Genomic DNA, 21057 nt, shown 5'->3' with positions numbered 1-21057 from the left:
GCAGGGCTTCTTTGAGGATGAGGATGGAAAGGAATACATTTACAAGGAGCCGAAGTTCACGCCGCTGTCGGAGATCTCCCAGAGGCTCCTGAAACTCTACTCTGACAAGTTTGGACAGGAGAATGTCAAGATCATTCAGGACTCTGGCAAGGTGCGATCAAATTTATTAATGTCTGTCCCTGGCAGTCATGCAATGGAGAGCGTGCAGAAAGAAAAGTGCTCTACCAACTGAAACACTTTTGAGTGCAATATACTTTCCTGAATGCATTGTGTTAAATCGTTCATTTACTCTATTAAATCTTTCAAATCTACAAGATGAGTGTGTTCGGGACATTTGGATGGGATGTGGAGACTCATCCTTCATCTTTATATTCACTCTATGTTTTTTCCACCCACAGGTGAACCCAAAGGACCTGGACTCCAAGTACGCCTACATCCAGGTGACCCACGTCACACCCTACCTGGACGACAAGGAGCTCGAGGACAGAAAGACTGACTTTGAGAAGAGCCACAACATCAGGCGCTTCGTGTTTGAGACGCCGTTCACGGTGTCGGGCAAGAAGCAGGGCGGAGTGGAGGAGCAGTGTAAACGGCGGACGGTTCTCACCAGTAGGTTTTCTGATAAGCCTCATAACTGCAGCAGTGACAGGAAGCACAAAACATCTTCATGGTTTCCACCTGTTATTGTTGATTACAACATCCTCTCAGGTGCCTCGGCTTTGTGTGAACAACCCTAAACGTTAATCACAAAAGGCCACGGGAGGTTTATTACTGTTCTGTCTGCTTTATTCCAAAGTTCAGGGCCTTATCGTGCCGTGTTAATAATCACTCAGACTGATAATGACTTGACTGTATCCAGACCCGCTCACTCATTTAACATGCACGGTAACATAATTCATATTCTAGTTATGGACAATTAAGACAAATTAAGACTAAACAAAAAACCATTAGCTGCATGTAAGAGAAGTTTATATGTCTCAGTATCCAAGCTGGAAACTGCACGTTGACATCTGACTTCAGGATTTTTCTCCCCAGCCACCCACTGTTTCCCTTATGTGAAGAAGCGCATAGCCGTCATGTACCAGCACCAGACCGACCTGAGCCCCATCGAGGTGGCCATCGACGAGATGAGCTCCAAGGTGGCCGAGCTGCGACTGCTGTGCTCGGCCTCGGAGGTGGACATGATCCGGCTGCAGCTCAAACTGCAGGGCAGCATCAGCGTTCAGGTACAAATAACAAGGTCACTGCGCCACTACTTACAGGGAATCATTGTATTTGTGATGGAACCACCTCAGTGTGATTTCTAAATACTGTCTTCCAGGTAAATGCTGGTCCTCTTGCTTACGCCAGAGCCTTCCTGGACGACAGCAGTGCCAAGAAATATCCCGACAACAAGGTCAAACAGCTCAAAGAGGTTTTCAGGTACTGGTTATTCAGTATCCTCTGAATATATACAAAGCTACCTCTCTTCTCTCTTTCCCTCTTCCTATTCTCTACTTGTTGCTTCATGAGAGCATTTTACAGCGACACTAAAATACTTGTGGATCTTTCCTCAGGCAGTTTGTGGACGCCTGCGGTCAGGCGCTGGGGGTGAACGAGCGGCTGATCAAGGAGGACCAGCAGGAGTATCATGATGAGATGAAGGCCAACTACAGGGACCTGACCAGGGAGCTGTCCAACATCATGCACGAGCAGGTAGATGTGTGCACGTCATTCAGATCCTGTCATAAATACTCCTGCCAAGTTTTCTAGTGCATTTGATTTGTACATTTTATATCCTTTGGTTTTTAATTATTTAATGTGTAATATCTACTTTTACGTGCCCAGATCAGTTCTTCAACTGTTCTGTGTTGTCTGCACGTTTCTCATTGTTTCATGTTGTGTCGCTTAATCCACTAACCGTTGAAATCTACCTCCACGTCTCCTGCACGCTCACTAACCACGTCTCTTATCTCCTGCTCTCTTTATGCCGGCCTGAGCAGATCGGATGGTAACGCTTTATTTTCTCATTTGAAGTTATTGTTCTATGGAGACATATTAATCAAATGTCCGAAGGTTATTGGAGTGATGGTGGGGGTGAAGCGTTTTTACACTATTTACACGTTCTTTGGACCTTCTCCTTGAAGTAGAATGCAGTATCTGCAAAAACAACAATATTATTTCACCTTGGACTTGAGAAAAGCAACATATTCCCCACACTCTGTGACTTTTTAATAGTTATTTTTAAGTGATTTCAAAAGGAAGGGAGGAAGAGAAATGTAAATCCAGGATGAGAAAAACTTTCTGAAAACTACAAATTGGAAAAAAAAGAACAACAGGTCCAACAGTCTTCTTAAATTCATCCAAAATCATGAAATATTCTCTGGGAAATCAGAGAAAGGGGAAGAACCCTCCCTCCAAATAATTTCCCTCCAGTCTTGGCATGCATGTGTGCATCTGTCAGCATCTTTGCGAATTGTCCTATCTGACCGCTTCTTCTAGATCAACCCAGTGGAGGACGGTGCAAGGAGTGCTCTGTCTGACTCTATGGGCATCTTCAACGCTATCAGTGGCACGCCAACCAGTGCCAACCCTCACAGCTCCACCACCACGCTCTGAGAGGTTGAGAGGAATCAGATTGGACTAAAAACAACCATGATCCTGTGGTATTGATATCAGTAGGCCTCCTCTTCTTGTTTCCTATGGAGACCATGGAGCCACATTTACTCCACGCAGATGGTTTTGTTGAATCCTGTGTAAGATGGTGGTTAAACACGTGACGATTCGGCAGCCATGTACCCAGTACTGTGACTGATGACGTTATGCTATCATAATATATCTCAACCACACCCGCGGGACGTTCAAACAAACACACGGAGCTTCATCTGCATTTCCACCTTGGAACCTTATCTGTCTTAACAGCAGGGCTCCCGTTTTATCTGCAGTGTTTTCCAAAGAAGTCTTTTTATTAGGAATAAATGCCGCTGCTGTAACTGCACATCCATTCTTCAAGTCATGCACAGTATTTTTACGTTTCTTCTTCCTGCTCCTCTCCATCGAGGTGCAGTTACAGCAGGTGCATTTCTGTCTTTTCTCCCACCAACAACATTTGAAAGAATTATTCGCTCTATTTTAGGCCAGTGGACGTGTATAAGAACTGTCTAAAGCCAAGTGAACCACAATGTTTTAACCTATTTTCTGTAAAGAAAGAAAAAGCGTGTGCAATATTTTCTATTGTTACTGAGGCAACCTACTGCACAGAAAACCACTCTTGCCAAAGACGTTATGAAAAAGACAATGCAAGATGAAGGATGGCACTTTGTGATCTGCCCCTTTGTTTCTTTGTCTGTCATGGAGATGCCTTTTATTATCTGTGAGATGAAATTAAAAAACATTTTTACTTAATGACTGCTCATGTAAATACGTTTAAGACTTATAAATAAATCAAATCTGTAATAATACCTTTGTCCAAGCCTTGGTTTTATATGTTCACTGTAAAATATTTCTCCCTACTTTTCTGTTATTATCTTTCATGGAGGAATAAGGAGCACACTCCTGCATCTGCAGCAACTTTACGAATCCTCAACTGACTTCTTAACAAAATCAAATATGGTCAAAGGTCAAGGTCACTGTGACCTCCGCAAACAAGTGTCTTTGAGTGAAATGTTGCTCAGTGTCACAGTGAATGCAGCTGTGTGTTGCAGTGAGTGATGCCAATGAACCTGCAGAGCTTCACCGGAGAGAAGCACGAGAGACACGAGTGAAATCAGGATGCTGCTGACTCCTGTGAAATCGCCACTGTCATGTAAAAGACCAGCTAATCCCACACACACACACACACACACACACACACACACACACACACACACACACACACACACACACACACACACACACACACACACAGACCTTGTTGTGTCCCGTTGGCTCACCGGACAAACACTGTGTCACTGTTTGAGTTTTGCTGAGGTTTGAGCTGCTAATCATCATGTGTCCGACGTGAGTCCTGCAAGTTTTTCATTTGTGTGTTTTTATTTGGCAAAAAAAAGATTTAGACAAGCTTGACCTTTTTACATGTTTTTTAAACTAATGTTCTCAATGTCTTACTGTCCTCGATTTAAAGCCAGTTTGTGGCACATTAAAATGGAGATAACACAACATATTTTAAAAATGTGTAATTTTAGTTATGATTAGGAAAACCTGTAGCTTAAGGCGCAGTTTAAACATCTTAATTGTGCATAAAAGATCTGGAAATTTTTGCTTCATTTCTGGATAATGGGAGGGATTACGCACACGTCTCCCAACAGTATAAACAGAGGAACTAGTCTGAAAGCTTAAACAAATATAATCTACATGCCAGAGGATCTGTGTGCACATATTTAACACTTCACAAATATTTTCAAGTGCACAAGAAAAGGGTTCAACTGCCTGATCATTTAGGTATGTATTAAAAACTGGTATTATTTAAACTGCAATTGTAAAATTGTGTTAAATTTGATCTGATTGTTCATTTTCAAACACCAAAACATGTTTCACTTGTGGTGGATCATGAAACTCGATTTATACCTCATAAACTTGCAATTACATAATTTTGTGAAATAAAAGGCCAGTGTTTATTGATTTATTAAGACGGATCAGATACTCGATGACTATGACAGTGCAATGATAGTAAGATTAGATAATCGTTTATCAGTGCCACTACAGAGACATTTATAGCTGCGGAGAGAAATAAGCACATCCATAAAAGTAATAAATGAGGAAGAATGCAAAACAAAAGGTGGTACAAGAGCAGCTGTTAATATCAGTGTAAACAAGTACTTATCTGATAGTATGTCAGTGTAGGTGTAAAATGAAAAATTCTACTTAGCATGTACATGATAGTAACTAGTTATATAGCACCTTTGAAAACTCAAAGCAGAAAACAGCGACACATAAAAGCAGTTAATACAAATAAAAAGTTCAGGAACCATAAAAAGAAGACGATGTGCACAAAAGTGTGCAAATAAAATAAAAGCAGAAAAAGATAAAGAAAATATTGATGCAGGCAATAACTTAAGACATTTCTAATACACCTTGTACTGCAAAGTTTGCAACCTTGTCAGTTAACCTGACGAATCATCTTTATCTGTGAGGCCATAAAGTCATCACGCACGCACGCACGCACACACACACACACACACACACACATGTTGGGCAGTTCCCTACAACTTTAGTGTGTGCAGTCCAGCATCAGTGGGCGTTGCAGGAGGTTGATGGGAGGTCACATAAGAAGCCGCTCAGGCCTCAGCTACGTCCTAGAGTCACTGATCTGGACTGAGATCACTGGTCTCACTGCGCCTCTTGTTGAAGGATACTGTTGGAGAAGGAACCTGTAGGGACATAGTGCAGCCATGGCAGGTGAGTCTGGACCTTGTGACTGCAACACTTACATGTGGAATTTCTTTTCTTGCCACTTTTAGAGGAATATTCTTCATTTATATCGCACATTATATTTCTTTCTTCCCTTTAACAGTGAACTGTTATGTGCTATTTTTGCTATTTGGCTCTATGAGTTTATTTTTCAGTAAATAATGGAAAACATATATATATACATAACCAGTGTATTTGGCAATTATTTAAGTATTTTATAATTTTATAATCACGATTTCTTATTTCTGCAGAAAATGGTGGGACGCAGACCAGGCCCAGAAGTGTAAGTCCAACCCTTTACTCCACTGTTTGTAATATTCATTCTCTACTGCATTGATATCAAACAAGACTGAAAGGATGAAATATCAGCAACAATCAAGTGGTTGGTTAAAGTCCAAAAAGTTTTTGGCTCGTGCATCTTGTTTTAAACGTATTCTTCCTGTCCTAACAGGCCACCATCTTTGGCTACCCAATAAGCATCTTCTTCATCGTGGTCAATGAGTTTTGCGAGCGCTTCTCCTACTATGGCATGCGAGGTGAGTCAGCTGTTCTGGATCTGCTATTTTATTTTTCTTTGTCTCAAGTACTGTAATAAAGTCTAATCCTACTGGTATTGTGCTTTATTTGAGTATTTCCTTTATATATTACTTAGGATTTCTCCACTAAATTAATTTATCAGCTACAGTTACTTTTCCGACTTTGACACATGAACTACTTTATATATCGTTGGATAGTTGGTGGTAGATTTCTTATTCTAAACTTCACTCCGCCACTTTTTTGTTCATGCACTGTACAGATGTTTGAGGCATCTGTCCTTCCTCAGTGTGCAAAATGGATATAATAACAAAGCTGACTGCTATCTTTCCTCCATCCCTTTACCCTCGTCCTCCCTCGCTGTCATGCAGCCGTGCTCGTGTTGTACTTCAAGTACTTCCTGAAGTGGGACGATGACTTTGCCACCACCATCTACCACGCCTTTGTGGCCCTGTGCTACCTGACTCCCATCCTGGGGGCCATCGTGGCAGACTCCTGGCTCGGCAAGTTCAAGTGAGTTCCAAAGGCTACAGGCAGGATTGCATTGAGCTCATTAAACAGTGAAGAACAAATAGTGTGGAGCTGCACTTGTTAACATTCAAACCTCTGGCTCAGCTGTTAAGTTTGATCCTTGGATTTTTGACCCTTGTGTATCTTATCTGTCTGAATCTGATGCTCAACTTGCTCCTTCCTCCTCCCTCCTCATCCTCCTCCCTCTGCACAGGACGATCATCTATCTGTCCATTGTTTACACCGTGGGACAAGTCGTCATGGCTGTAAGTGCCATCCACGACATCACAGATGCCAACAAGGACGGCACGCCCGACAACATGACCCTCCACATGTGAGTTGAGCCTGCTCAGAACAGCTGTACGGTGGATAAACAGTCACAAACATGTACTGACACTGTGTCTGTGCTGCTGTCCCCCTCAGAGTTCTGTCCATGGTGGGTTTGTTGCTCATCGCCCTGGGAACTGGAGGAATCAAACCCTGCGTCGCTGCGTTTGGTGGAGACCAGTTTGAAGACCATCAGGTACACACAGAGGAGAGGGAACAGATCACAGGACTATCTTTACAATTACAGGAAACTTCCTACAATAGACCCACAATAAATACTGATAGGAACACTACAAGTAAAACACTTTTACAAGTATATAATTTCAGATTGCATTATAATGGAAATGCGCAGAGAATAAGTTTATCAATAGATAAATTCACATAGTTTAAATTTTACAGAGGCAAATTTAACTCCAAAATATAAAATGCATGTGCACGTGCACACACAGCAATTAAAAGACACGTCACTCAGCTATCAGTGGCCTCTGGTCAGCACTTCTTGTATCTGTTTTGTTCCAGCTGGTTGTTTATTAACTGAGGTGCAGGTACATCTGTATCATCTGACTTTATTACACTGTTCAAGGCTGGAGACAGAGATTATCTCTTAATATTAAAGATACCGCTGAAATGTTACCTAAAGTTTTATCAGGTAAGAAAAGTGCTTCCAAGAATCTTTTTTTTGTCTTCCTGTGTCCAACAGGAGAAGCAGAGAAGCACCTTCTTCTCCATCTTCTACCTGTCCATCAACGCTGGCAGTCTGCTGTCCACCATCATCACCCCCGTCCTCAGATGTGAGCGTGGACACATGAAACATGGGATTGACATAAATGTGGAATTTGAAGCAAACGTGTGTTTATGTGTTTTTGTGGTTCCCAGCTCAGGAATGTGGCATTTACAGTCAGCAGAAGTGTTACCCGCTGGCTTTTGGTGTCCCCGCCGCCCTCATGGTCGTCGCTCTGAGTAAGAACTGTCTATTTGTTGTTGAGCTGTTGGTTTGTTGCCTGCAGATCAGTGCTGTTTGTAATAAGAAAGGATTTATTAAACATCCTCTGCAGATAGAAGACAAATGAAAACAATACTAATAGTTCATCATCACAATGATTCGCCTCATGTTGTTTTTCCATAGACTTTATTCACATTTTTTACAATATTTGCTAACTGTTCACGTATATGTACTAAATACTTGGAATATGTGTGTGTGTCTGCAGTTGTGTTCATTGTTGGAAGTGGCATGTACAATAAGACCGCCCCTCAAGGCAACATCATTGTGAAAGTCTGCAAATGCATCTGGGTAAGTGACGTTTCCGGAGCATGAGAGTAGATTTGACACGCTTTCAAATGAAACCTTTGGACTTCACAATTGTTCACACTCTCAGTTGCAGTGTACGCACCAGAACATTTCAGTCAGAGGCGTAAAATGTCCTTTCTGCTTTCTGTAGTTTGCCATAAGGAACCGCTTCAGGCATCGCTCCTCTCAGTATCCGAAGAAAGAACACTGGATGGACTGGGCAGAGGACAAATATGATGTAATTGCAGCACACACACACACACACACACACACACACACACACACACACACACACACACACACACACACACACATACACACATACATACGCGCACACATACATATGCGCACACACATGCAAACAGATATTTTCTCTGTTTCCTTCCAGAGACTCCTGATAGCTCAGGTGAAGATGGTGCTGAAGGTGCTGTTCCTCTACCTCCCGCTGCCCATGTTCTGGGCTCTCTTTGACCAGCAGGTATCTACTGATTTGCTCCCTCACACACAGTAGGATGTGTTTGAATGTGAGCGTGGTGGTGTGTGTGTGATTCCCACGTTGTGCCATAAACAGAAACACCTCTTGCCTCTTGCATGCTCTGGACCCAACTTTTCATGTCTGAAAACGGTTCAAATAAGAGCTGTGTCTCCTCCTCAGGGCTCGAGATGGACCCTCCAGGCGACCACCATGGACGGGGACTTTGTACGTTTCCAGCATTTTTGCAAACTCACACTTAATTTGCTCAAACCACAATACAGCCCGATTTAAAAATCTTCTTCTCCTCTTCAACAGGGAATACTCATAATCCAGCCCGATCAGATGCAGGTAAGACATACGCGTCCGTCTCATTTGACTTGTTCTGTTGTCTGCAGCTGTCGATGTGAGCTTTAAAGGAGCGACTCACTTTCTTCCACCAGACTGTCAACCCCATCTTGATCCTGATTCTGGTGCCAGTCGTGGAAAGTGTGCTCTACCCACTGATTGCCAAGTGCAGTTTTAACTTCACGTGAGTTGATTTCAATGGTTGACAATTAAATCTTATATTTATCTGACACCATCTGACAACATCTGACAACATCTGTGTGTGTGTGTGTGTGTGTGTGTGTGTGTGTGTGTGTGTGTGTGTGTGTGTGTGTGCAGTCCGTTAAGGAGGATGACTGTAGGGATGATCTTCGCCGCTCTGGCGTTCGTGGTCGCTGCTCTGGTCCAGATACAGATCGACGTGAGCACAACACACATGAAAAAACAACTTTTAACACTCGACCTCATGAAACACAACTCACACAAACAATTCTCCCGCTCCTCTCCTACAGAAAACCCTGCCCAACTTCCCATCAGGCACTGTAAGCCAAGCCAAGTTCATCAACATGGTGGACAAGCCGGTGCCCATCACAGCAGGAAGCAACAGTTTTACACTGGAGCCTTTCAAGGTACACCAACAATTCAGTCGCATTAAAACTTAGTGGCTCTGTTCTAAGAAGTATTGACCTTGAATAATGTTTCTCCTCCCACAGGCCAGCGAGGATTACCTGACCTTCGATGCCTCTTTTAAACTGATCTTGCCCAACGTCACCTACACAGCCGATTTGGAGGGTGGCTCTCGAAATACTATCGTCATCATCCCGGATGTAGACGTACTCACATATGAAATTGTGAGTATACCTGATACCCATCATGGTTTTCATCCTCAACTTTGCCATTAACAATGTGATAACTTTTCATAACTCAGGAAAACTTGATATTTCATTATATCACACTTTTTACTTTGTGTGGCTCAAACAAACAAGACCTTTTTAATTCCTTTTGAATTATACAAAACTATACTTGACTAAATGTGATTTCAGTTGGACTTTAATTATGTTTATCCTGTTTGTTTCCTTTATCAATGCATTATATCAAAGATGTGGACAAATCTAAAGTATCTTACTATTTGCAGTTCAAAGACATCAAAACCAAGCCGGAAGAAGGAGCTAACGCCATCAGGCAAGTTTTACATTGTTATGAAGCTTGTTAACAGTAAATGAATGTTCTCTGTATTCTGAGTGTTTTTTTTTTTGGTGATATTGATATCAGCTAAAAGTAATAACTATAAATCAAACCATATCAAGTTAGACTATGGCAGTAAAAAGGATGTTCTGTTAATTATCTATTCACATTTTGTTATATTTAGTTTGTAAAGTAACACAGTTCCAGAGTTTCTCACCCGCACTGACTTCTTCTTCCTTCAGATTCCTGAATGGCTTTGACTCCTTTCTGAATGTAACAGTGGGTAACCTGGACTTCAAGGAAATTTCAGTCAACAACATGTCAATATACGTGAACGTGAAACAGGGAGAGTAAGACTGATATTTCATTATTTGCATATATGTCACATGCAGTTGTACTTTAGAGGACATTTGCCCTGAATGGTGTTTTTCTTCTCATGTCAGTGCTGAGTTCAAGATCCTGGATGGCACTGGAGAGGAGTGTGTCTACGGTCTAAAACTGGGCTTCGGCAGCTCGTACACTTTGATAATCCCACCAACGTTCACATTTGGGCCAAATGTAAGTGATGAAAACATCTTGAGTCACAATATATGTCACTTTTTCACTGAGGTGGCTCATCTGGATGTCTGTGTTTGTCCTGAAGTGTGCAGAGAGCATCCAATCAGTGATGGACATCAAGCCCAACACCTTCCACATGGCCTGGCAGATTCCTCAGTATTTCCTCATGACTGTGGGAGAGGTGGTCTTCTCTGTCACCGGCTTGGAGTTCTCTTACTCACAGGTAGAAGCTGCTTTCATTACGAATCTGACACAGACAGCAGCTCCGCTTTTCTTTTTCTGGAAATATTATTCATTTCCTTTCAATTACCACTTTATTCTCAAAATCTGTGAATTTGTTTGTCTTCAGTATGACTTAAATATTCCGTCCTACATGGGACCTTCAAGTTTGTCCTGATTTGTATGTCTCTTCTGTAATATTCAGTTGTAATGTCGCTTTGCTCTGCAGGCACCGAGCAACATGAAGGCCGTGCTGCAGGCTGGATGGCTGTTGACCGTAGCTGTCGGGAACATCATTGTGCTCATTATTGCAGAGGCTGCAACACTCTCAGAGCAGGTGGGTGGATTTTATTTAACTGTTAACAGTAGACGTGTAATATCCTCACTGACCCTGGGCAAGTTCAAGCCTTTAACTTGTGCAGGAAACTGGATGTAAATGTGTTCGATTGAACACGATGATTCACTTCAGGTTGTTCGAGGTCAAAGTTTCGAAGCGCACCTGTTTCTGGGTCTTTTGAAAGAACTCGAGTATTTCACCTAAAAGTTGCAATGGGATGAAAAAACACGTCCTTAAGGTTCATTGTAAACCTGCTGTGACACAATCAAACATTCATCTCAAGGGTTTTCTTCATATAATTATTGTATTTAACACTATTGTCCAAACTCTGCTGCCCTCATGTGTCCAAAAAGCAAAAAAACAGCTTCACATTTGATAGGCAAATATTAGAATCGTCTCAAATATCTCTCAGCAAGTGCAGTTCCCCAAAACATGTCTCTAGCTGAGATCAACTTTAACACTGTGTGTGTGTGTTTGTGGTCACTAGTGGGCCGAGTACGTCCTCTTCGCCTCTCTGCTGCTGTTCGTGTGCGTTATCTTTGCCATCATGGCCTACTTCTACACCTACATCGACCCGACCAAGATAGAGGCCGAGTTTGCAGAGAAGGATCCCGATGAGAAGGAGGAGAAGAACAAGATGGAGATGGCCAGGAAGGACAAGATGGGGCGCTACGACGAGGACAGTTCCTCTGACTCCAGTTCGGATGAGAAGGAAAGACCAATGACCAAGTTCTGAAGCTCCCTTTTCTGAAAAACATGCTACTTTGCTCTGTGTTTCGTGCCTGAGAGTGCCTGTGCCTATTTGGCCATTCTGTCAATGCACTGTACATGCAGTGGTGAGAATGAATGGATGACCTGAGGGAAAGGTTGCAGAAAACGTGAACACAGAAACAGGGCTTCGATGGGGAAGCTCTTGCTGGACAGTATTAGTGAAGGATCACAGCAGGGATAATTCAAACACTATTATCTTCCCATCTTACTGTTGTAAATTTGTTTTAATGATTCTTGTTTTGTTTTGCACTGTGAAGCATCTTAATGTGAAACCATTCCAATGTGTATTTATTTCCAAGCACAGTGTGTTGTTTGAATTGTAAAATACTGTCACTCTTTTGTATGCATGATCTTATCACATGCTCCAGAATGAAATTTTATCCCAAATGCTGGTTTTTTTGTCAGAATTGTCTGTCCTCCCCCGAAAGAAAAAAAAACACCCGTACTCATGTTTTTGGTAAATACTTACATCAGCAGTAGTTTTGTAAAAACTATGTAATGACCTAATTTCAAATAAATGTATTTTTCCTTGTACAAACCCTTTTGTAATTATGTGAACAACAATATCACACATAAATAATGTTTGGGTTTTTAATGTCAACATGCAATAAAAGTGCAGCCAAGGCTCATGGGAATGTGGGTCATTAACAAGCTCACAGGGGCGGGGTAATAATCCGTAATAACAATAATAAATGTCTCTACCGAGCCATCAAGCAGTATGAATAATGTGCAAGACGAGGTCTGTAACCATTAGATCTTTATTTCTCATGTCACTTTGAAAGCTTACAAGGAGCTTACATTTAACTTGGGAATTCTCAAATGACACAAGCAAAGATTATATACAGTACTATAAACTGTCAGCTATGATAAAGGAGACCAAATGTACACATTTTGTAGTTATTTCCGTAGCATATGTTTTTCTGTAAGGTATAGATATTTTTTGCCGGAGGCAGATGCCCATATCCATAAAGCATTCCATATTTCCATACTTAACTCTTTGCAGTTATAAAAATATCAGATATTTCTTAATTTCTTTCAATCCCTGTGTTGACAAGTGCGTCTTGATGCAACTCCTCAACATTATTGCTGCGTTAGCACAGTAGTAAAATTCTGGAACTCTTAAGTAAACATATATAGTAAAACATGGCTATTAGCAACTTTTTTCGTTTTGTGGTTCTTTTTTCCTCCACTTACAGGTTTTCTTTAAATACTCGACACACTGTCAAAGTGCAAAAAAACTGATCTGAAACTTAGGAGGAAAAAAAAAAGGTGCAAATCATACTACAAACATCTGGTGAAAGCGTAAAAGAGGACATGGCACTTCTATAGCATGGCATGGAAATCAGAACACGCAGTCTGGACGAGGGGATCTGGATGGCGTTGGTTTCTGCAGCTTGGCGTGTCCTGAAATACGGTTTAGTTTGGCCATGAGCGAGTGTCATGATGTGATTGCCTGCGACAGTCCTCACCTCTCACTTTAGCTTTGCAAATAACGTAGAGGCTAAATTACAAGCCAATGAAAAATAATACTTCACATAATATCACCTTTCCGCCACCATAGTGGTTCCTCTTAGTTAATGAATTCTCCTCAGCTCGTCTCTGTGTTGTTATTAAGAGCCACTGCGGACACGTGTACCTTTATTCTTGTCCTAAACAATTTAAAAACTGACTTAAATTGTCTAAACATCAGCACAGGAAGGAGCTCCCCTCCCTGACTACAAAAACAAAGGAAAGGTTTCTGCCTCTAAACAAAAAACAAAATAAGCTTAGTATCAGAGTTAGTTCAATGATTCAGCAGGTGATTGAAATGAAAGATTGGAGCTCGGTCACATCCGAGAGAAAACACTGATGAATACTGAACTGAGTCTCACTCACCGACGAGTAAATAAAGAACTTACACGTGTGTGATGAAATGCCAGAACATAGATGTGTATCTTAAAAAGGCAAGGCATTTTCTGTTCCGTCGGAGTAACGCTTGAAATCTTTAAATATCTACTTTAAACATTATCATTATCAACAAAATGTGCATGACCATTTTGTACACAGTGATTCATTTCCCGCAATGACGACTTGTAATCATGTACAGCATGGCGACACCCTCCCTCCCCCATCCTCCTCCTCACACTGCCTCGGAGGACAAAGTCCACTTAAAGCACTTTACCTGAGGTTTCATTAAGAATGCTGCAATTTGCCTCAACAGGGAGTCTTACATACGCAAGAGCACACATGCACGCACGCACACACGCATACGCACACACGCAGCTTGCACACTAAGATGATATCCCTGCAGGTTCATCAAGCATGCTTTCAGAGGTTCTGGGGATATGACGCCTGCATTCAGAAGGGGACTCGAGTCTCGTCTTGGGGTTTTGGGGGCAGATCTTCAGCTCCTTGCTGAACAAACTGATTCCAGAGTCCGACTTGGCTGTTGTCGTTTATCCCGGCGGGTTGAGCCAACTTTTGAGTCACAGCCAAATCCACGAGGGGGTTCTGCTGCCCCCTCTCTTAAGAGGCAAAAAGAAGCTCTCCAAAGTATCCTCCGCTTTAGAGTTCAGTCATTTTTTTTTTTTACAGGCTAGGTTGGTGGCCCCCTCCCCACACACGGGAGTTCAAACATGGTCAACTGGTATTGAATGCGTTGACCCCCCTTACTTTAAACCCTCTGAACTGGCTGTGGTGTTGGGGGGGTGGGCCTGGGAGAGCAGGGCGGGTAGCAGAGAGCTAATCACTATGGGGAGGAAGAGGAGGACGTTCTGCTTGTGGAGAAACTGCAGAAAGACGAGACAGGAATGGCAGAGATTAGTAAATTCTTTCTGCGATATCGGAGCATAGTTCATTTGAGAGCTAAAAGAGGCCAAAGGATGCCGACATGGCGTTATTGTTATTGGACAAGTCAGACATTACTTCTGCTTGTTTGTTTTGTCTTGTGCTGTTTTTCTTCTGCTTCAATAACTGATCACTCAAACGGATGTTTACACACCAGGTCTGAACAGAGTGGAGCTGTTACCTCTGCAGCCTGTGGACCATGTGGGCCACCAGGGAGTCGGAGATGCCAGGATAGGACTCCTCAGCCAGCAGGATGGCCTCCCTCAGCTCATCCAGGACCATGGGGTTCCCGTTCACCTGCTCCTGTCTCGCCTTCAGCTGAGAGCGGGGAGAAGGTAGATTTGATTATCGATTAGAGGAAAAACGTGTTATTTCATGGAAAATGTTCAGTAACCAGTGTGTTGGAAAGAAAGGGAAATACAGCCTCTAATCAGACCAGTCACCCAGAAACTTGTTCAGTGTTGAGGAATGAAACAATTTACATATTGTTCTGAGCCTGTGGGCTTTCAAGGACCCCCTGCGGTCCGTCGACCCAGTTTTAACCACTCAAACTAAACCAAAAAGATAAGCAGTGAAAGCACCCTCAGGTCAGTTCATGCACAGACTACACCCCTCTGAAACACCACTGAGTCCTGTGTTCAGCTGGGATCACGTCAGTTCACTATTTTCAACATAGAGAAGTCATGAGTGTAAACAAGAGTAATCTGTGGTATCCCAGCTGTTTGTTATCCAGATGTAGCTCCTTACCTCAGCTAATGCAGGAGAGATGACTGTGGCCAGGCTCTGTGAATAAGGCCTCTTTGGAATGTCTTTCGTCTGCGGACCAAACAGACAGATGTGAGATCAGGAGAGAAGGTCGGAGTGGAAGTAACACAGCTTTACCTGGGGGGGGATTTTTTTAAGAGCATAGCATGCAGCTTTCCCCGAATAACATGACACTATGTTATCATGGGTTCGTTCTAAAAGCGTGATGAGGATGGCTTTTAAAACTGGAAAATGTTTTGCACAAACAAAGAGACACAGGTTTGTCCTTTTCTACTGTCCACCTTTTGACTCACCTGATCTGTGGCCCCCGACTGGCCCTCCCCATTCTGCAGCTTCTTGGGGTCCTTCTCTCGGATGGTGAAGATCCAGTCATCACTGCCAAAGTCGTTGCCTCCCGACGCCTGGCCATCCTGCTCTCTGATTGAACAGATACCAAATAGGAAAGCTCTTAGAGGAAAGCAATAAAATGCAGACACGAGAATCGATTAGGTTTCCAAAAACATCAACTTACGAGTCAGACTCATCAGAACTGGACTCTGTGGTTCGAGACTGCTCTGCCTTCCACCTCTTGTACTTGTCCACCAGCTCAGTCAGGTACGAGGTCTTCTTCGCATGGCGAACAATCAGCTTATGCTTCAACAGCTCTTTGGCAGTTGGTCTCTGTGGAAGAGAAGAAACGTGAGTCAGGGAAAAAGAGACTGAAAGCCTGTAGAGTAAATCCTTACATCTGAAAAGAAAACACTTACAAAACTGGGCTCTTTGTTGAGACAGGCCTCGATAAACTCCTTGAGCGGTTTGCTGTAGTTTCCCTCTAGCGTCGGCGGGTTGTTCTTTGGGATGAGGAATAAAACCTTCATGGGATGGAGCTCTGAGTGCGGCGGCTCGCCTTTCGCCAGCTCGATGGCCGTGATGCCTAGAGACCAGATGTCAGCCTGGAATGCAAAGGGAGACACTGAGACAATGTTACTACTTCATTTTCTTCCCTGGACTCCCAACAGAGATCCTCTTTCATGTGGATGTAGCCGGACAGAGGTGCTGGTAGTGCTGTTCTGACAGGAGGAATACAAATCGATGCATCTAGAGGGAGTGTACTGTGTGAATAAACATCACTGGCTTTGAACGTACCTTAGAATCATAGGCCGACTGTTTGATGACCTCGGGTGCCATCCAGAAGGGCGTGCCGACGAAGGTGTTGCGTTTGATCTGGGTGTCGGTGAGCTGACCGGCCACTCCGAAGTCTGCCAGCTTCACCTCCCCTTGCTCGGACAGCAGCACATTGGCGGCTGCGGTGGGGAGGAAGGACAGACGATATGATTCGACTCAGACTAGACACCGAGCGAGAAGCTTTGCTACGTCTTCTTCAGCCGTTTATCTGCATCACCAATTTATTTAATAAACAGGGAAACAGCTGTCAAAAGCCTTTTAGTGGATTACGCAGTGCCTCAACTCCCCCACTGACATGAAACCCTCAGTGGACTTCAATGCCATTAACTTGTTATGTGATATTTTTGTGATGCCATTTAGTCAGCTGAAACCTGTGTCCTCTAACAGCAGCACACTCTGTCAGTCACCTACCTTTAATATCCCGGTGGATTTTCTTCTCCGAGTGCAGATACTCCAGGCCCTTCAGGATCTCCCTCAGGATGGTGGCGATTTGGGTCTCGTCCAAAGCTCCGGGCTCCATCTTCAGGACAAACAAACAAAGTGAGCTGTGGCCAGATGATTGTTAGTTTTATCCAAAGATAAAAATACTACTTCTGTTCAGATTCAGGAGGCACAAAGATTGAAGAATAAAGGACTATAAATTTTGCCTTGTTAGACGTTTTGTGATGTATCATTAAACCAGTAAACATGAACAGCAGAGAAGTACAGAGCTCAGAACAAGAGTAGCGGGTGAATCACTTACCAAGTCTAATGCTGAGCCTCCTCCTAAATACTCCATAATGATCCATAACTTAGTGTCCTGGAACAGTGGAGACAGAGACAGAGACAGAAGAGAAGGAGCTGTCGGTTAAGGACTCTGGTGTATTTGTGGAGAAATATTCACAGCTCGTTCATTAGCGTGGTTACTGGCTTATTGCAAGGTGTCAAGAGCCAGGATGCAGGTTATGATGTGAGCGGTGGGAGCTTGGTGGGCGTCTAAAACCATCTGAGGCTAATCTCTTTTTAATTCAGGATTATTAGGGACAAACGTGGGTAGAAAGAGAGAAATAGTTCTAAGTGTCACCAAAGTTGATGACGGGAGGTTTGATTTATGGGGTAAACTAACAAATATCACCTTCAGGTAGGAGCCGTAGTACTTGGTGACAAAGGGGCTGTCACACTGGCTCAGCACTGTGATCTCCTGCTGGATGTCTTCGATCTCGTCCTCTGCCTCCTCCAGGTCTATGATCTTGATGGCCACCACCTTCTGCGTGCGATTGTCGATGCCTTTGAACACCTCGCCGAACGAACCCTTGCCAATGCGCTCCAGCTTGGTGAACAGCTCCTCCGGGTCCGCTTTGGCATTCTGGTGATGATAGGGAGGTGGAACAAAGCAGGGAGGAAAGGGAAGGAGGGGGTTTAAAAAAAAAAAAAGGAAAGATAAAGAAATAAAAAGGAACGTTTGAAAGGAAATGAATGTCGGGGAGTAAATAGGAAACGCCAGCAGGGCCCATTCTTACAGGATACATTAATTCACTCATTGCGACACCTTGTGTTTTTGTACAGAAAAAACGACACAGGAGAATGAAAGGGAAAGAGTGTAACAATTGGATAACATGCAGATTAAAAAAGAATTTAAATAACACAAAACATGTGTCTGAATTACATTTTAGTCCTTTAATATCCAGCTGTATCTTTGGGGATTATTGTTGGCTATGATTTCAAACTGTGTAACGGCAGTCAGAGAAAGGCCCTCTGAATTTATATATCCAACATTTCAGGGTAGCACAGTGCAGCGTGTAGATCTGAGCATGGAATGAAAAAAACCTAATCGTACGCCCCAGGAAGTGAACTAAAATGACTTAACTCTCCAGAGGCTGTTCTATGGGGAAACACAAGAGCGGTGGCTGACAAAAACAACTTGCTTTTATGACCTCTTTTGAGCAGGGAGAGGGTCAATACGTCTGTTTGGAGGTCTTACAAAAGAAGGGATCATTGTGTCACCAGAGGAGATTGTGTTGGTGCCTTGAAATACATTTTTGAGGAAAGTGTGGTGCAGAGCAGATGAAGAGGTGATAAAGTGATGAGTTATTCAATAAAACAGAGAGATGCTTTGTTTGGGAGCAGGGGGGTGAAATTGGAACAAGAGCCTCTGGTCAATACTAACTCCTGCTGCAAACTTACAATGTGCATTGTAGGAGTTGGACCTGTGTTAAATCAATGTTTGGATTACGAAAATGTGGCAAGAAAATTAAATTCACGAGCAACAACTTTGATTCCATTCGCCTCGGTGTCCTGTAGTTACCTCCACACAGGACGTTATGTTTCCGTCTGCATTTCTTCATTTGGTCATAAGCAGGATTTAACAAAAACTACAGGACGGATCACCTTCAAACTTGATGGAAAGATAGAAAATTCTTCTAGTCAACATTAAAATATCCTAAATGGAGTAAAGCCTTTATCAGTGTGTGTCTGCAGTTTGTCTCATCTCCAGCATGTTCTCTCCAGACTCTGCATCTGCACCTCCAGACCAGATAGGCCTGCCAAGAGCTTGCACAGGGAACAAAATGTGATGCATGAAGCAGTTTACATTTGGAGCAGTTATCTCCTCTAGTTATCTGTGCAACACAATTATCCCCTATAGGCACAATCCTAAAGATAGAAGGCGAGAAACAAGGCTCATGTGTGCACCAGTTTTCACTTTTTAAAAAAAATACACTTACATCTGCTGCACCATAATTTTACAGGATCTGTTAGTCTCATAGCTTCAGTTACTCATCTTTAAATCTGTATTTATATTTTGTTACTTGTGTCTTTCAATTACGTTAAACTTTAAATATCTGTATTGTCAAATGTCCATTAGCAGATACTCTTTACAGGGACTATAGTTCTGGTGGCTGGACTTTCATCTATCTGCAGTGAACTTATTCTTGACTCATGTTGACCTTTTATTATTCTTTTGCTCTCGTGTTACAGTGTTTAGTGTGCTACTGGATGACTGGATTTCCCTCTGGATCAATAAAGTGTCTAGTTTATTTCCTTCAGTACACCTTATTCTTGTGTTTTCACACTTGAATTTCCTTGTCCCTGAGAATCATGACAATAAAGATCTTGAATCTCTCCACAGGGAATCTGCAGAGCTCTGCTGCCTTCAAGTGATGGAGGAAACATCAGAATCGTGCATCTCCATTCCTCTCTCGGAAAGACGTGGCATTCACTTGTGCTGAAAACAAAGATGTGAACTGGCATCCTGTGCAAATTATAGTTGATGTCATCCCATGAGTAGAGACTAAATGTCATGCATCTGCAGCTTGGAGAGCTGGGTAAGTGCGCAGTGCACAAACCGGCACTGACCTGCACTACAAACCCACACACACAGTCTTACCTGCATCCCTGGCAGGTGTCCCTGAACGGGAGAATGGGCCATGGTGCTGCTGCTGCCTGGGTTTGAGCCTCGTCCAGCGGCCGCAGCGCTGAGCTCCTCCCCGGCTTCACCTCTGTGTACAGTCCCGCTGGATGTCAGCAACCCTCCAGGCCCCGTTTACCCAGAACCGTAGGTAGGTCGTGCTTTTAGGGGATAGATATGTCCTCCACACGCTCCGCAGCTCCTTGTCCTCCCGGGTCGGATCAACCCAAGTCCACCCAAAAAAAAAAAAAAAACAGCTGAGCAAGCTAACGGTCTGCCGTTAGCTAATGCTAACTGTGGAGAAATCCGCAATGTTAGCTTGCTTACCGATGCTGTGCGTTAGCTAGCGGGTAAAATCCAAACTCAGGGGAAACGTGCTGCTGCAACAAACCCCACTTTACAGAAACGAGGATCCCACCACAGCTGTTTATGTCCCGATGAGCCGAACTGTCACTTTCTGCTCGCGGATTCTCTCGCTGATGGTGTTGTCAGCTAGCTAGCATGGTTAGCTCGCTTGCTAGCCGACCCGACGGACGTTGTCAGCGGACAGACTCGGAGCTGGGTCCGCCTGCATGCCGCAGATGTCAGCCACGGAGCGGAGGCTTGGATGGAGCGGTCCCCCCGCGGGTTTATTTTTCACTTTGCACCGACTCGTCTCCGGCTACAGCTCCGGCATCCGCGCCGAGGATCGCCCGCCAGTGTTGTTGTTTCCCCCCCTCTCACTTTCGTCCCGTACTCTCGGCCATCTTGTCGGTGCCCGTGACGCTGGGCGGATCCGGATCCGGATCAACAACAACACCCCGGCCCCTCTTCTCATCCAGGTGCTGGAGCTGGAGTCAGGTGGTGCAAAGGGTTTTTAATCTCTCCGGGTAAGTGCACAGCTAAATCTGATCCGGTGGTTTGGTCCAGTTAGTGAGAAAGTCGTATTAATAAACTACATCTTGTTAAACTGTTAAATGAAAATGTTATATTTTGCATGAAAGCCTCTTGGGTCCCATGCA

General features: G+C 43.4%; 4 protein-coding genes across 10 annotated transcripts in view; 3 read left to right on the top strand and 1 right to left on the bottom strand.

The window, feature by feature from the left end:
- The window catches only part of dock9b (dedicator of cytokinesis 9b), a 37940-nt gene extending 34500 nt beyond the window's left edge, over positions 1–3440 (top strand). For 3 of the 6 annotated variants that reach the window (XM_020104489.2, XM_069520658.1, XM_020104481.2), the window contains exons 47-52: positions 5–151; positions 399–609; positions 1036–1226; positions 1322–1422; positions 1557–1695; positions 2482–3440. In XM_020104489.2, coding sequence (XP_019960048.2) covers positions 5–151; positions 399–609; positions 1036–1226; positions 1322–1422; positions 1557–1695; positions 2482–2598 — 906 coding nt within the window. In that variant the 3' untranslated portion in view covers positions 2599–3440. The remainder of the gene's footprint in view (positions 1–4; positions 152–398; positions 610–1035; positions 1227–1321; positions 1423–1556; positions 1696–2481) is intronic. The other 3 variants (XM_069520660.1, XM_069520661.1, XM_069520659.1) reach the window with 2 other exon arrangements.
- A 473-nt stretch (positions 3441–3913) lies between these two features.
- slc15a1b (solute carrier family 15 member 1b) lies at positions 3914–12540 on the top strand. 2 transcript variants are annotated; one of them, XM_069520675.1, is made up of 24 exons: positions 3914–3978; positions 5329–5376; positions 5640–5671; positions 5840–5924; positions 6294–6435; positions 6647–6766; positions 6856–6955; positions 7460–7550; positions 7636–7719; positions 7968–8050; positions 8199–8285; positions 8436–8525; positions 8703–8747; positions 8838–8870; positions 8963–9051; positions 9186–9267; positions 9359–9475; positions 9560–9697; positions 9982–10028; positions 10274–10381; positions 10475–10589; positions 10675–10812; positions 11038–11145; positions 11633–12540. In XM_069520675.1, the coding sequence occupies exons 2-24, from the start codon at positions 5370–5372 to the stop codon at positions 11879–11881; spliced, it is 2190 nt and encodes a 729-aa protein (XP_069376776.1). In that variant the 5' UTR covers positions 3914–3978; positions 5329–5369; the 3' UTR covers positions 11882–12540. The 2 variants fall into 2 exon arrangements, with proteins under 2 accessions (XP_069376776.1, XP_019960053.2); XM_020104494.2 differs by lacking the exon at positions 3914–3978 and having other exon boundaries at positions 5211–5376.
- Positions 12541–12656: 116 nt separating this feature from the next.
- On the bottom strand, positions 12657–20833 carry stk24b (serine/threonine kinase 24b (STE20 homolog, yeast)). The gene is made up of 11 exons (XM_020104496.2): positions 20036–20833; positions 17786–18016; positions 17414–17470; positions 17083–17191; positions 16633–16790; positions 16254–16439; positions 16019–16167; positions 15801–15924; positions 15490–15558; positions 14924–15060; positions 12657–14684 (listed from the first exon to the last, which is right to left on the bottom strand). Exons 1-11 carry the CDS (start codon positions 20075–20077, stop codon positions 14645–14647), a joined length of 1302 nt encoding a protein of 433 aa, XP_019960055.1. The 5' UTR covers positions 20078–20833; the 3' UTR covers positions 12657–14644.
- The window catches only part of LOC109640468 (sodium-driven chloride bicarbonate exchanger-like), a 29458-nt gene continuing 29210 nt past the window's right edge, over positions 20810–21057 (top strand). Inside the window, exon 1 of the mRNA XM_069520666.1 lies at positions 20810–20925. The gene's annotated coding sequence lies outside the window, so the exon portion shown is untranslated. The remainder of the gene's footprint in view (positions 20926–21057) is intronic.

Source organism: Paralichthys olivaceus, chromosome 24 (genome assembly GCF_024713975.1).
Source record: "Paralichthys olivaceus isolate ysfri-2021 chromosome 24, ASM2471397v2, whole genome shotgun sequence".
NCBI classification, from domain to species: Eukaryota; Metazoa; Chordata; class Actinopteri; order Pleuronectiformes; family Paralichthyidae; genus Paralichthys; species Paralichthys olivaceus.
The sequence above is the reverse complement of the archived record's forward strand: the minus strand, read 5'-3'. Positions and strand labels throughout refer to the sequence as shown.